This window comes from Leucopleurus acutus, assembly GCF_964270905.1.
Source record: "Leucopleurus acutus genome assembly, chromosome: 8".
NCBI lineage: Eukaryota > Metazoa > Chordata > Mammalia > Artiodactyla > Delphinidae > Leucopleurus > Leucopleurus acutus.
Genome location: NC_139151.1, coordinates 68,705,538 through 68,720,211, shown reverse-complemented (window position 1 = coordinate 68,720,211; position 14,674 = coordinate 68,705,538). Strand labels below are relative to the sequence as shown.

Below are 14,674 nucleotides of genomic sequence, written 5' to 3'. Positions count from 1 at the left end.
ATTGCCTGGGAGCTGATTAGTAATGCAGAATCTCGGGCCCACCTAGATTTGTGAATCAGCATCTATGCCTTAAGATCCCCAGGTGATTCATATGCACATAAAAGTTTGAAAAGCGCTGGTCTAGATGATAAGCTCAAGGAAGGCAGGGTTTTTTCTGTCTTCTTCATTATTTTATATCCACAGGACCTATCTAAAGTTTAGCACATGATGGCTGCAAAACCCATGAATCTTTCTCTGACCTTGAGCATGTCCAAACTTCTAGGGACTTTGTAAACTTCCAGGGACTTAATTGTAAAGTGGTGTAGGGAGAGAGGTGGTGAGTGGAGATGGGGTCAACCTTCAATGGTTGAAATACTGACGTGAACATTAGAATCACAGGTGGTAATGGTGGTTTTTATATGGTTGTCTTTGACCTACTAAGTCAAAAGCTCTGAAGATGGGTCATAGGATTTGTATGTTTTAAAATTTCCCTTTAAGTTCAATGTTTATTACAATAGCATATATTAAAAAATCTTTAAATGTCCCTCAAGAGGAAATGGATAAGTACAATGTAATACAATTCAGAAATTTAAATGAATGAAATAGAGCTACACATGTAAACATGAATAAGCCTAAAAAATTTTTTGCAAGAAGAAACTTGCAAAGAAGGTGTGAAGTATGGTGCTGTTTATTTAAAGTTTAAAAAGTGCATATGTTTGTAATAGAAACATACTTATGTAGTAAAAGTGTAAAGTCCTAGATGGGAAAAATAAACACCAAGTTCAGGGTAGTTATCATACGTTCTTTATCTGATTTGGCTCTTATCACTCTTCTCTGGACTTCTAATTTACCAATGTTCCATTTATTTTATCTGGCTATTTCAGAATGGGGTGGACGCAGACAGTATATTCTGACGAATGCAATTTATGACCCCCTTTGCCTTTTTTCTTTTTCTTAACCAGAGAAACATAGGTAATTGACAACAGCTTCCAGGGCTATTATCATTAGAGGGCTGATTAAACCAGCCCTTCTCCATTTATCCTTTTTCAAAAGCAGTTATTTGAATTTAAATGCAATGAATCATACTAACTCTTCTAGTGGTGGATATTTTATATCTTTTTGGATCTTCTTTGTCTTCATTTAGGCTGATAGTATTGAAAGGGCTATTAAGGGAAAATAGACTGAGACAAAGTGTTAGCAGCTGGATGGCACTTACACTGTCTGTCTTCCTGATGACGTTTAACTGTGAATATCCTCTTTAAAAACTTTCCTTTAAAAACAAGCAGGGAGCCCCCAGCAGGGAATTTTGACTATGTGTGAAGACTCAAGAGAATTAAAGTGTGCCTGGGACCCTGAACTTGGGGATCATTTCTAAGCTAAAATTGGTGACAGCAGAATTTGATGCTGTTCTCTGAAAATGCAGTAGAAATTTGTGTATTGATAGCATATGACAATAGTGCTAAACTTTCTATTTTGAAAAATATAATTCTTTTTCTCAATTCTTTGGGATTTTCCATTAGACAATAATATCGTCTATAAATAACGACCATTTTGTTTCTCCCTTTCCAATTATTATGGCTTTTATTTCTTACCACTCTGGTTAGAACCTCCAGTAGCATGTTGATGAAAAGTGATAATAGTGAGCATTCTTGTCTGTTTAAGGGAATGACTAACATTTCATCGTTAAATAGGTCATCGACTGTTATTTCTTTTGTGCATACCCCACAAACCTAAGTTCCCTATATTCTAGGTTTATCTCTTTTTTTCCCTCCCATGCATCCATCCTTCTTTCATTCCTCTTTTGTTTCTTAAATGAGTGACTTTTATTATTTTTTGCATCCATTGAGATAATTCTTTTTTTCTCCTTTAATTGGTTAATGTGTTTAATTACATTAATCAAAAAAAATTTTTTTGGGGTGTGCCATGTGGCTTATGAGACCTGAGTTCTCTGACCAGGGATTGAACCTGGGCCCAGGGCAGTGAAAGCGCTGAGTTCTAACCACTGGACCGTCAGGGAATTTCCCATTATTCAATTTCTAATGTTAATCCTCCCTTGCATAACTGCCCTCTTGGCCTAATTACCAGCCAAAGGCCGCACCTCCAAACACTGTCACATTGGGGATTAGGTTTCAACATATGAACTTGGGGGAACACAAAAATTTGATCCATTGTAATGACCTTTTAAGTCCAATATCTCTACTATCTGATAGTGTGGTTCTTAATCTTGGTTTCTTAGTTTACTAGTTCAAATTCTTAGGCGGAATGTGGCGGACTAAGCTTAGTCTATGGGTTGGAACTTGGGTTCGGTGTAATTCTTGGATCAATCAACTCTGGCCTGAGGGGTGGGTCAGACCCTTGTGGTTCCAACAAGGTCGTCTGAACCACATGGAGATAGAAATTTTCCCAGAAAGGGGAGGTAGGCCATCAAACCTATCTTCTACCTCCCATTCAATCCTTAAATTGTCTTAGTGTTGTCTTCAGAAGGTTAAGGCATTGCAGGTATTACTATCTACCTTTGTCCTGCCAAGCTCAACTGTAGGCGTTGGGGGGACCTTCACAGGCAAGCTCTGTCCCGCCCATTTCTGAATCAATGTACACAGTGTTAGCAGTACGTTGAGGAGTGTCCTATGTCTGCCAGCAGGTGGAGTCTAGAAATTAGCTGTAAGCGAAAAGTGTCTGTCTACCATGCTGGTCTCCCCTCACCACTTACTAAGGTTTTTTTTTAATAGATATAATTGCTATATTAATTAGTTTCACGTGTACAACACGATGATTAGATATTTGTATATAGTGCAAAATGATCACCACAATAAGTCTAGTTAACATCAACCAAGGGAATGGCCACAGTCTAATTCTCTTTCCTTCCAGAAGTCTCCTCCTTGCATACTGCAACTTATGTGGTCACCAATGACCAAATGAACATGAACTTGAGCATATTGACAAGGAGATCTTGTCAGTGCCACCTCTGTGGCATCTGAGCTACAGCTCCAGTGAGTGTCCCGCCATGTGCACATATTTCTCTCTGCTGCTGGGCTGTACACAACTTGTAGAAGAAACATGGGATTCACCTTGTTTGTGTTAAAAATAAATATTTATTGAATGAGGGAATTAATAATGGATAATCAATGCTGAGCAGCATCTCTCTTGATGGAAAGTTTATGGGCATGGAAAATGTTCCCTGATCAGTGAGTCCTCAGAGTCGTGGTTCCCAGGAAGGCACCAGTGCCAGGTGGTATCAGGCATCTTAATCTCGGCTCCCCCCCACACACTAGTGGAGGACACCTGAGCCCAGAGCAAGGGTTTGGAACGGAACTTCTCTCTTAAAGTGAGTAGGAATAAGGCTCCAAGGAATCCTTTCAAACACTAGGGCAGAGCAGGGGTGAGGGTGTGAAGGGGTGGGAAGAAGGGGAGGAGGAAGAAGGATGTAGGAAGTCAACAGGGAAGAGGGGGACCCCCACCCCCTAGTCACCTCCCCTGGGGCCCTTTCTAATTGGAAATCCCACCCTGGAGCCTGTAGCCTGGGTTCTGTACGACTCTTGGCTGCATCTCTCACCAGGAGTGGTTAGTTTACAAGAAGGATTTGAAGCCTTCAGTGTCTCTCACTTAATACAGCAGCTGCTGTGACAGCCACTCCATTTGGACAGCTCATTTCTGCTCCTGCATCCCATTAGAGGCAGCCCTTGCTCACATCTATTTGTCTAAGGAGACTGGGCTCCTTGGTGGGGGAAGGGAGACCATTTACTGTAAATTATTCCATTAGAATCAGGAGTAAGAGCGGTTTCTGCCATTGTCTGACAGGCTAATCTCAGGGCAGCTAGACATGGCTGTGAAGGTTGTTTGTTTTTTTCTGGCTGCACCATGGGGCTTGTGGGATTCCCCACCAGGGATCGAACCCCTGCCCCCTGCAATGGAAAGGCAGCCACTGGACCACTAGGGAATTCCCGGCTGTGAATGTTTAACCTGCAGAATCCATTAGGGCCATCAACAGGGAGGGGACAGCAAATATAGGGGAAAGCAGTTAAGGGGCGTGGCCTGGCTGGAGCTTCAGCAGCAGCCCTAAGACAGGGAGGAGGCACCTGAGGAGTAGGTGATGGAGGATGGAGTGGGAGGCAGAGTAAGGCAGTCTGCGTGGCCCTCACTCATGCCTGCCCCTCAGGGACTTCTAATACATTGGTTCTCAACCTTGGATGCTCACTGGAATCTCAAGGGACTTTTGCAAAATGCTGATACCCAACTTCCACCCTCTTTTCCACGTTCTGATTAGATTGGTCTGGTTTGTGGCCTGCACATCAGGTTTAGGAAGCTTCCCAGGTGAGGAGGCTGTGAAAGGTCATCATCTCTTTCTTACCACCATACCCAGTTAATCAGGGTAAATTGATTCTATTGTATACCTTAAATCACAAGTCCGTTCACTTTCCTGTTGTCCTACAATCTATCCTAGAGCACTGAGGTCTCCCCATGTCTAATCTTACTCTTCCACTCAACATGATACGTTATTTGAATGATCCTCATAAAATGTGAATCTAATTATGTCACTTTCATATTAAAACTCTTTCAATTTTTCCTCATTTCCTTTTGGAATAAAGTTTAAGTGGCATGTCATGCTTTACAAGTCCCTTCATTAACCACTCTCTCTCTACCATCCCCTCTTTTTGCACTCTAAGTTTCAGCCATCCTAAGTCTCTTTCGGCTCCTCCAAGGTGGGATGCTTTTTCTCCTGGCCTCTACACATGCTGTTATTCTCTGGCCACAAGCCATCGTCTCCAAGCTAACTCATTAAGTCTTCAGTTCTCAGCATTAAAGTCTCTGGGAAGCTTTCATCCCTGCTCCATATACCAGTCATCCCCACACACCCTCTAGAGCTGCTGACTGGCTTGGCAATTACAGTGAAGAAACCAGAGTTCATTCTATTCGTCTCTATTGTGAAGGTTGTTCCTATGAGATCATGCAATATAGACAGAAACCTAAGCAGTGCCAGAATTCCTAGGATTCTTGTAAAAATAAGTAGAAAAATCCAACAGCACCAGCAGAGTGAGAATAGCAGGAAACAGCCTTCAAATCATGAAATAACTTTAAAAAGTAGACTTTTATGGAGAAAAATGTCAGTAAGCACACAGATATTATAGCACTACAAGATTATTTCTAAGACCAGTGACTTAAAACAACAGCAAATTCATGATGAAAATGATTCTAATTAGAAAATTAATCTGATTCAGTAATAACCAAAATAGGATCTGCAATATGACTTTCCACAATTTCTCAAATAAGATTCCATCTAATAGTACTGTTTATACTTAACATACACTCACATTCATTTCTTACAATTTATGAATTTAAGTTTCAGCAAGAATACTTTTTAGTGTTTGGGTTATTTTAATATATGCCAATTATTTTGTAAAGGCTAAATAATTTCAGGGTTAAATTACTTAAGTGAATCTTCAGTAATAGCATTTTTAACAGAATAAAAACATGCTTCTTTTGAGAAAATAAAAATATACACTAAACAACCCAATACAAAATTTTAATAAAATAGAAAGTAAGGAAATTTGAGTCATTATGCACACATGCATGTGTGTGAATTTATATATATATATATATATGTAGTTTGCAATAGCAGAAATATACTTCTGCAGGATGTAAAATGTACTCAAGAGAACGAGAAGCACAGGATATAGACATTATAAGGGCAAACTCAATAAATTAGTTAAAATTTTATCACTCAGTAATGAGAGGCCAGTTTACAGTGATGTGGCAATGGTAGCAAAAGTAGTAGGAAGGAGCTAGCACTCACCGTATCTAATAAATAAAGCTTAGTGATTCATTAAATATTATGATACTGTATAGGATCAAAACTTTCAACACTTATGTAGATCTTTAATTGATATCTTTCAGATAAGCTAAATAATCTAGGTAGGTAAGAAATTGCCTGCTGACATCATATTTTAAAGGAATTACCTTGCATAGGGAAGTCTACTCAATACTCTGTAATGAACTATATGGGAATAGAATCCAAAAGAGTAGGTATATGTATATGTATAACTGATTCACTTTGCTGTACAGCAGAAACTATAACACAACATTGTAAATCAACTATACAGTAAAAATTAATTTAAAAAGAATTACCTTGGAAAACTGAAAAAGCTTCATAAGAGCTGCACAGATCCAAAATATAATACAGTCTCCAAAAATAATGGAAAATATTGGTCTACCGTCTTGCTGTCATTCTGGCTGCATTTTATATCTTCAAAAAAATTTTCACAACTAGGGTATATATCTGGACCCTAACAAGTTTATAAACATTGTAAATATGGCCCATTTTCTTTGTAATTATCTTAATGTGCTTTTGTGTAAAATGATTTACTAAAATATTTAGGTTTTTAAAATATAAAAATTAAATAAGTACTCCCACCATTTACTTTATCTCAGAAACTAGACTTGCAGTTGAGCTCTAGAAGTATTGAGTAGTCACAGGTCATTTCATGTAGTCTCAAGGCAGAAGGAAACTAACAGAAAGATGAGCATCAGTTTTACAGTAACACACAACACCCAAGATACGGATCTAAAGATTAAGCACATATTCAATTATTTATTCAATGTATGTGACCTTTAGAGCTCATGCTATTTCATTTGTTCTTTATCTTTGATAGGATTAATTGCATTTGATTTTTGTATTAAGGCGAAAGACAGACATCTCCTTTTCCTTGGCTTTAATTAGTCTCAAATTTAAGAAGAGAGAATAATGCTCATTTCATAAAAGGTTAACATTGATATTAGGACATTTTTTTTTCTTCTGACAAATCTGTGCTGTGCTTATATTAAAATAAATGTTTGAAAATACTAATCCTGAGCAAGAGTTAAAATAAGAACAGTTTTGACTAAAGAATAAAATTCCTTCATTGTTAAATCTAAACAGCTTTAAAATTCAACCATGGGATATAAAGTCAGTAAGACTGGAATTCAGACTTCTGATGTCCACGGCAAACCTGAATGCTCTGAGCAGAAAGAACACACACATAGTAGATTAAAAAAAAAAACAGTAAAAAGCATCAAAAATTGATGCACCTGGATTTTGTTAAATATAACAAAGGTTACTCAGTCCTTCATGGATAAACCTAGCTGGAGAACAGCACTGAACGGTATACTGCATTGAACAGATCCCTCAGAAAGGCAACGCTGGATTTCTTTTTTATAGATAGGCACAGACATTTCCCCCCCAAACATTCAAAGACATAAAAGACACATTTGGAAGTACAATATGAATCATGTTTTTTGGTGGCGTTTTTTGTTTTTGGGTTTTTTTTCAGCTGTGCTGCTCAGCTTGCAGGATCTTAGTTCCCTGATGAGGAATTGAACTCTACTAGGGATTCATGGCAGTGAAAGTTCCGAGTCCTAACCACTGGACCGCCAGGGAATTCCCGTTTTTTGTTGTTGTTTTTTAATCCTGTCTTCAAGAAAGGAAAAGGTTCTGGCCACTTAGGAAACTAAAGTGAGTCACTTGAGTTTTTAGTTATAGCTCCCCCCTCATGAAAAATAAGAGCCTTCTAGCCAGCAAAGCAGTATTATGACAAAGTATTAATATTTATACACCAGTAAAGGCATTAAGTAAGGGCTTGGCAACACAAGTCAACTGAAACCAAGCTCCAAGGATACTTTTAGTCCGTGTGGTGAAAGTGCATGGGAGTGGGAAACTGCCGGCACAGCAGGGATCCTCTCACAGTGTTAGCGCCTGTCCACCTAGGTGCAGTCGGTTCCAAGCCAGCGTGGTGAGCACTAGGCAATGATGTCGGCACTGAGCACGGCCCTCAGGGCTTCTTCAATATGCCTTTTCTTTTATTCCAACTGTCTCTCTTCCTCTTCATCTGCTTCTTCAATGACCTGAATCTCATCTCCTTGAGGTAAGGAAGAATTCTCCACCTGCAGTTTATTCCCATCAGCTTTACATTTCTCTTCTTCCTCTATGATTTCCTTCCATATCTTGTGGTTTTCGGTGAGATGGTGCATTAGCTGACAAAATATTCGCCGTCTGCCTTTCCTTCTTTGTGGTTCTGTGAAATTTAACACACGTGTATTCTAATCATAGCAATATGATTCAATCATTCAATAAGTATCTGAGTGCTTGATATATTCCAGGCATTTATCTAAGCACTGGGGTTATAGTTATAATAAGATTAAAATAATCCTTGCACCATGGGGCTCTCTTTCTAGTGGGAAAACCAAGATAAGCAAAGAAGCAAGACACTTGTGTGTTAGATGGTGTTAAGTGTTACTGGATAAAAATAAAGAAGAGAGGGGATTAGGGAAGATGGGGTGGGGTGGGAGTTTCAAGGAGAAGGGAGGATGGTACTGAAATTTCAAATGATAAATAACAATGCAAAGTTAAAAACCATCCTTTTTAGGGATTTTTTTTAATGTATTGAATTAAACACAATTATCAAAATTTTGGTGAGTACAAATAATTTTTAGAAGCCAATCAACTTTCCCAAGATGACATCAGATGGTAATGCCAAAATGCCATAAGATTACTCTTCACTATGCTACTCCTGAATACAAGGTAGGGTGGGGGTAGTACTTTGTTATCTTGTTTCAAGCTGTCTTATCTGTTCTGATTTATAGCATGCTTGGGAAACAAACAAAAAAATTAGCTAGATATAATTTAAATCCTACTTTAAAGAGCAAATAACTGATTTCATTTTTAGTTACAAAGATGACAAATGTCTTTTTCATCTTCCATTTATACGCACTGATTTATATAGAAAAACTACGCATTACGGTTTGGTAGTTCAAAGCCATAATGCCACAAAACTTGGTTTTCCTCTTAGAGTCAGATAATGTGTATTTTCCTCCTCTCCCAACTGTGTTGAATGAACTATTTCCCAAGTCTATATGAAGGGCATGTTAACAGGGGAGGGTGGTGTGAAGAGGGGTTAGGCAAAGGAGGACTAGCCACTAGGACCAGCCAGCTCACGTAAGTTCAGATTTGGCGACAGCCCCATCATGTGTGCACAGGTAGAGACTGCTGAAGTGCACTGGCTGGAGGACAGCACTTCCAGAGATGCTACTTTAACTAAGAATGCTTGTTGTGTGACAGCATTTGCGTGGTACCCAAGCAGTAGTTACTCAAAAGGAGACTATTCAGGCTGAACATTTAGATAGTACTTACTTAAGATATAACTACTGAATCTGTATCTTAAAAACAAATCCAAATTAAATGGACATTTACAGGTAATTAATAACATTAAAGAAATGACAGTATCCTTATATCTTACTAGGATTTAGGTTGTCTTCTATTTCTTCATCCTCTGTATCTAATTCTTCACCATCTTCTTCTTCATAACAACTTTCAGTATCATCATCCTCTTCTGCTTCTATCCACTGACCCGGTAGCAAACCAGCAGCATCATAGGAGTTACACAGGGGACCCACTATGTGAGTGATAAAAGATTCCTGGAGTTTTGCTAGTTGAGGAGAAGAACGATCCATGAAGGGACTGATGGGCAAACCAAGATTTGCTTCTTCATCTCCCTGATCATATTAAAAAGAAAAGTATACATTTAACTGTTGAAAGAACAACCACTGAGCTTTGTTAAAATTATCTTGAGGTTTTTTAATAAGCACAGTCTAACTCAAAATAATTTTTACAAAGAAGTATCAGTGAAATTACTCTGTCATTCCAACTCAAAGAATTTCTCTACTATTTGAGAAATCCTTAACAAGACTTTATTCTCACACCCCCAGTCAACCAGTACGGTTGATATTCAGGTAGCAAGAAAAATATACATCTTTTAAAATAAATTCAGCAGGGCTTCCCTGGCGGCGCAGTGGTTGAGAGTCCTCCTGCCGATGCAGGGGACACGGGTTCGTGCCCCGGTCTGGGAAGATCCCACATGCCGCGGAGCGGCTGGGCCCATGAGCCGTGGCCGCTGAGCCTGTGCGTCCGGAGCCTGTGCTCCGCAACGGGAGAGGCCACAACAGTGAGAGGCCCACGTACCGCAAAAATAAATAAATAAATAAATACAGCAAATTTGCTAACAAACCAAAATTATATTAATAGAATATATAAATTCTATATAAATTACCAAAATTCTATAATATCAAATATAGATCCTCTTTCTCCTATGGGGAGATGATATAATGGAATCATTTTTGTTGTAGTTGTACCTCAGAAGTACAGAGCTGAATTTTGCAAATGCTTTTCAATGCCCTCCCTTTTTTTTCTAACAGCAGAACCCTTTAATGAATCTAAATCAGAAAACTCAATATGTAAAACAGACAAAAGTAGAGCTATTGTGGTTGAGGTGAGGGTTCACCCCAGCTGCCTGCCCTGTGATACCCTCCCACTTGTGGTCCCTAGGGTTCTGGAGAGCACAACTGGAGATCAGACAGATGTGGTTTCAAAACCTGCTTTTGCCACCTACTACCTGTGTGGTGCTGGGCAAGCTCTATGCCCAATTCATGTGTAAGATGTGAATAATAATCTACAGGGTTGCTATAGGATGAAAAGCAGTATTATATAAAATGTTGAGCACAGGGCTGAGCAGTCCCCAAATGGTCCTATTAACATTTTAGTGCCTACTGTCTGAACTGGTGGAGGGTGAATACTCTCCACAGTGCACAAGTTCTGCAAGCAGGCAGTGTCTATCTGCGCTGAGCCAACAGAGCCCTAAGGAGACAACCAGAAACTGTCCCATGATTAACTGTCCCATGATGAAAAATCTTATATGGCTTTATCTTCTGTGAGGATGAAAATTATTAATATTTACAAAAAATATCCAGGTGGGTTTATCCACAGGATTCTACAGTTTCATACATTTGACTTTTAAATAGGAGTTAGGCTTTTCTAAGCCCATGGCACATAATGGCTATAGGAGTATACATAAAGATAGAATAACTAAGGTAATAAAAAGGTAAAAGGTTGGGCCAGGTTAGAAATTTGCATCCATATCTGAAGAAGGCTGAATAGCAGAACAAGACTGAGAAGGAATTCTGATGGTTTTGATGAGGGTTGACTTTCCTATAGGTTAGTACATTTAACCTTCATGACCACTGTGTGGTAGGATTATCAGATGGCATTTTTCTCCTTTGACATAAGAATAATGAATAGAAAGATTAAGTGAAACTGTCTGAAATATTATATTGTTTTTAGTGATCTGGAATTATAATAGTTTATTGAGCACTTATGTGTCAGGAACTGTTCTAAGAACTTTACATAAATTAATTCATTTAATCCTCACACAACCTTATAAGGTAGGTACCATCAATATTCCTATTTTCTCAATGAGGAAACTGAGGCACAGAACTTACCCGAGGTCACATTGCTGGCAAGGAAGAGGAGCCAGGATTCAACCTCAGGCATGGCTTCCAAGTTTGTTTAATAAGAATTAATTCTCTATACTTTAAAAATATATCATAAAATGGGTCTAAATGAAATTTTCTAATGTTCTTTCACTGAATTAGTGGGTTTTCTAAAATTGGCATATACTACCACTTTCTTATTACCACTGTTTGTACAGATAATATAAAGACAGCATTCTCCTTAGCATAAAATTCTTTTGTGAACCTGAACTGAAGCCTGAGGCAGTCTTCAATTATCTTTGAGAATGAGGATGGGAATATGCAAACACTACTATACATATTGCAGTCTACAAATTAGGGAAAATATTTATAACCATTTATTACCCCAAATTACATATAATTTAGTTCAAATGTATCAGTGAAAAGTATTCTAAGATTATTGTTAAGATTTTACTAATCTATTTTCATGATTACACAGTATGGTATTTTGTTGACTTGTAAACAGCAGAGTATACACTATTGTATTGGGATGTTCAGCTAAGGTGGATGAAAGACACTACATTTACTGGTCATTCAATACAATCTGGGTGTGACAAGGTATAACGGATAAGTGTGCAGTTTATAGGCTCACCTTCATCATTCCTACTAGAGTAGCAACTCTTGGTAAAGAAAGCCCTGTCACAGAAGTCTCACTTGGTAAACATCTTGATCTTTCCTGATTAGTAGGTCTAGTAAGGATTCCCAAGGAATGCAGTTCCAGTCAAGAGGATGTATTTGTTATTTTGGAGATAATGAAATATTAGGCTTCTGGGGAAATCAGTATTTTTCTACATTGTAGGGAGCCTCAAGATTGGACAGAAAAGCGGTAAAGACTGCAAAGTGGTAGGATTATTTTAAAGACAAGATTAAAAACATATGAGAAAAGAGCATGTTTATATTTTTGAAACTTGAAAGCCACTAAATGTCTACTTTGTCCCCATTTCTAGTGCTAATTTCTTACCCTCTGCCAGCACTTTTACGTAGTTGATGTATCTAAGGCAGTCTTTCTATAGCAGAGTTGAAAATGGGTTGATACTTTAAAAATACAATCTAAGTATACCCTGAATCACTTAAACAACTTCTTCTGGAAATAAATTATCCTAGGCTATAGGTTTTCAGGATTGAAAGGGACCTTGGAATCAATATGTAGTCTTTCCTTAGCTCTAGACTGGAGTACATTCAACCCACTCCAGATTGGCAATAAACTATTTTTGTTTTTAAAATTTAAAGATTAATTTGTATATTTATTGTTATTTTTAAAATTTTTGGCTGTGTTGGGTCTTTAGTTGTGGCACATGGGATCTTCGTTGAGGCATGCGGGATCTTTCGTTGTGGCGTGTGAGCTTCTTTCTGGTTGTAGTGTGTGGGTTTTCTCTCTCTACTGAGCACGAGCTCAGTAGTTGTGGCGTGTAGGCTTAGTTGCCCTGTGGCATGTGGGATTTTAGTTCCCTGACTAGGGATCAAACCCACGTCCCCTGCGTTGTAAGGCAGGTTCTTTACCGCTGGACCACCAGGGAACTCCCTGTTTTTAAATTTTAGAAACAAAGGCAAAGGAGCTGAGAAAATATTAAGACCAGAGCAAATGCAACCCATTTTTGGTTAAAGCAACTCATTTCAAGCATTTAATGTAGCTATCCAAACCCAAAGGGTAGTGTCTTCAGATGGCAGAAAAGTCCACCAATCTAAAAGTCCCACCAATCTAATGTTTCAACTTACCTGCTCATAAAATTCATTGACAATGCCTTCTGTCCATTTCAAATGCAAGTCTCGAACTTTTGTTGGGCCATTTATATCTGCCAGTTTGATGCACACCTGGCATACTAACAGGCGATCATTTTCATTACTCCATTCTATACCATTACTGTTTACATCATTGGCCTAGTTTGGAAAAACAGAATTATTTTAGGTGCTGAGGGCACAGGAGTTTTTTGTTGTGGGGGGTTTTTTTTGGCCACACCGCACGGCCTGTGGTATCTTAGTTCCCCAACCAGGGTTTGAAACCACGCCTTCGGCAGTGAAAGCGTGGAGTCCTAACCACTGGACTGCCAGGGAATTCCCCAGTTTTTTGTTTTTACCAAATTGTCTTAAAACTGTTTCCTGTCCAAAGGACAGGAAGGAATTTCAATAAATGCTTCTTTTAATTGGTTTGTGCCATAACATGTACCTCTATGGGTTAAATTTCCCTTTGAAGTGTCATTTACGGTTTTGTTTCAATGGAAGTAGAGCACTGTACAAGCAGAACAACAAACCATGGGTTTCAATATTTGTGATTACCAGAGAAAATTGTAATTTGTGTATATTAACACATTCGTATATAATATGATATAATATAAAATATATATGTATATGCAAAACCAAATCATATAAGAATTATAACTATTTCTGGGAACACTTAAGGATCTAACTGTAAAAGACAACATGCTATATAGCTGAAAGAACACAAGTCTTAGAAGCTAATCTCTATGGTTTTAAATCCTGACTCAGAATGATTTACTAATTCATTGCATAATGCTGGAAAAATTACTTAAGCTCCTTGAGTCCACCCTTCTTCATCTATAAAATAGGAAAAATATCAATCTAGCCATATTGCCATGAGGATTAACAAAGAAAAATTCACAGTTCATAGTAAATGCTAACATTGTTATTTAAATAAATGCTAGTTATCAGGCAAATTAACATGCCTTTCAAGAACTCAAATTTCCTCTTGTAAGAAATAAAGTGAATAGGCCAGATCAGTGGCTTTGGAACTTTATTGTGATGGTAGATTTTTTTTTGGCATCTACCCCCCTCTTTTTTCTTTTTTTTGGCTGTGCTGCATAGCTTGCAGGATCTTAGTTCCCCCCCACCAGGGACTGAAGCAGGGCCATGGCTGAGAAAGCCCTGAGTCCTAACCACTGAACCACCAGGGAACTCCCTGGCATCCACCCCTTTTGTTAAAGGAACTGTTATGTAGACCACCACTACAGAAAACAGTTACAAGAAAGGCGAGCTCTTCAGATTGAAATTGTGTAGTCTAGGGAATTCCCTGGCTGTCCAGTGGTTAGGAGTCTGCACTTTCACTGCCGTGGCCCGGGTTCAACCTCTGGTCGGGAACTAAGATCCGCAAGCCTCGCCCCATGGCCAAAAAAAAAAAGAAAGAAAAGAAAGAAATTGTGTAGTCTAGAGCCCCACTCATGTGACATTTTTCTGAGAGACTACAGAATAGAAATCTCTGAGGAACACAGATTCAAAAGTTTTGGGCTAGATAATCTTTCACCTATAAAAACTTCTATTTACTCTGACTTAAGCACTTAAGTGAATTTTTATTAAATAAAAAGTTAATAGAGCTATACAGCGATGAAATAAGTTTAAAGAAATTTCAAAT

General features: G+C 38.4%; 1 protein-coding gene across 2 annotated transcripts in view; it reads right to left on the bottom strand.

Annotated features, from left to right (window-relative positions):
• Window positions 1-5,049: 5,049 nt before the first annotated feature.
• PDE3B (phosphodiesterase 3B) overlaps window positions 5,050-14,674 on the bottom strand; it is a 179,667-nt gene continuing 170,042 nt past the window's right edge. The window contains exons 14-16 of one of the 2 annotated variants that reach the window (XM_082845240.1): window positions 13,027-13,188; window positions 9,246-9,501; window positions 5,050-8,024 (exon numbers count right to left, since the gene is read on the bottom strand). In XM_082845240.1, the coding sequence (XP_082701366.1) occupies window positions 7,810-8,024; window positions 9,246-9,501; window positions 13,027-13,188 (633 nt within the window). In that variant the 3' untranslated portion in view covers window positions 5,050-7,809. The remainder of the gene's footprint in view (window positions 8,025-9,245; window positions 9,502-13,026; window positions 13,189-14,674) is intronic. The other variant, XM_082845239.1, reaches the window with a different exon arrangement.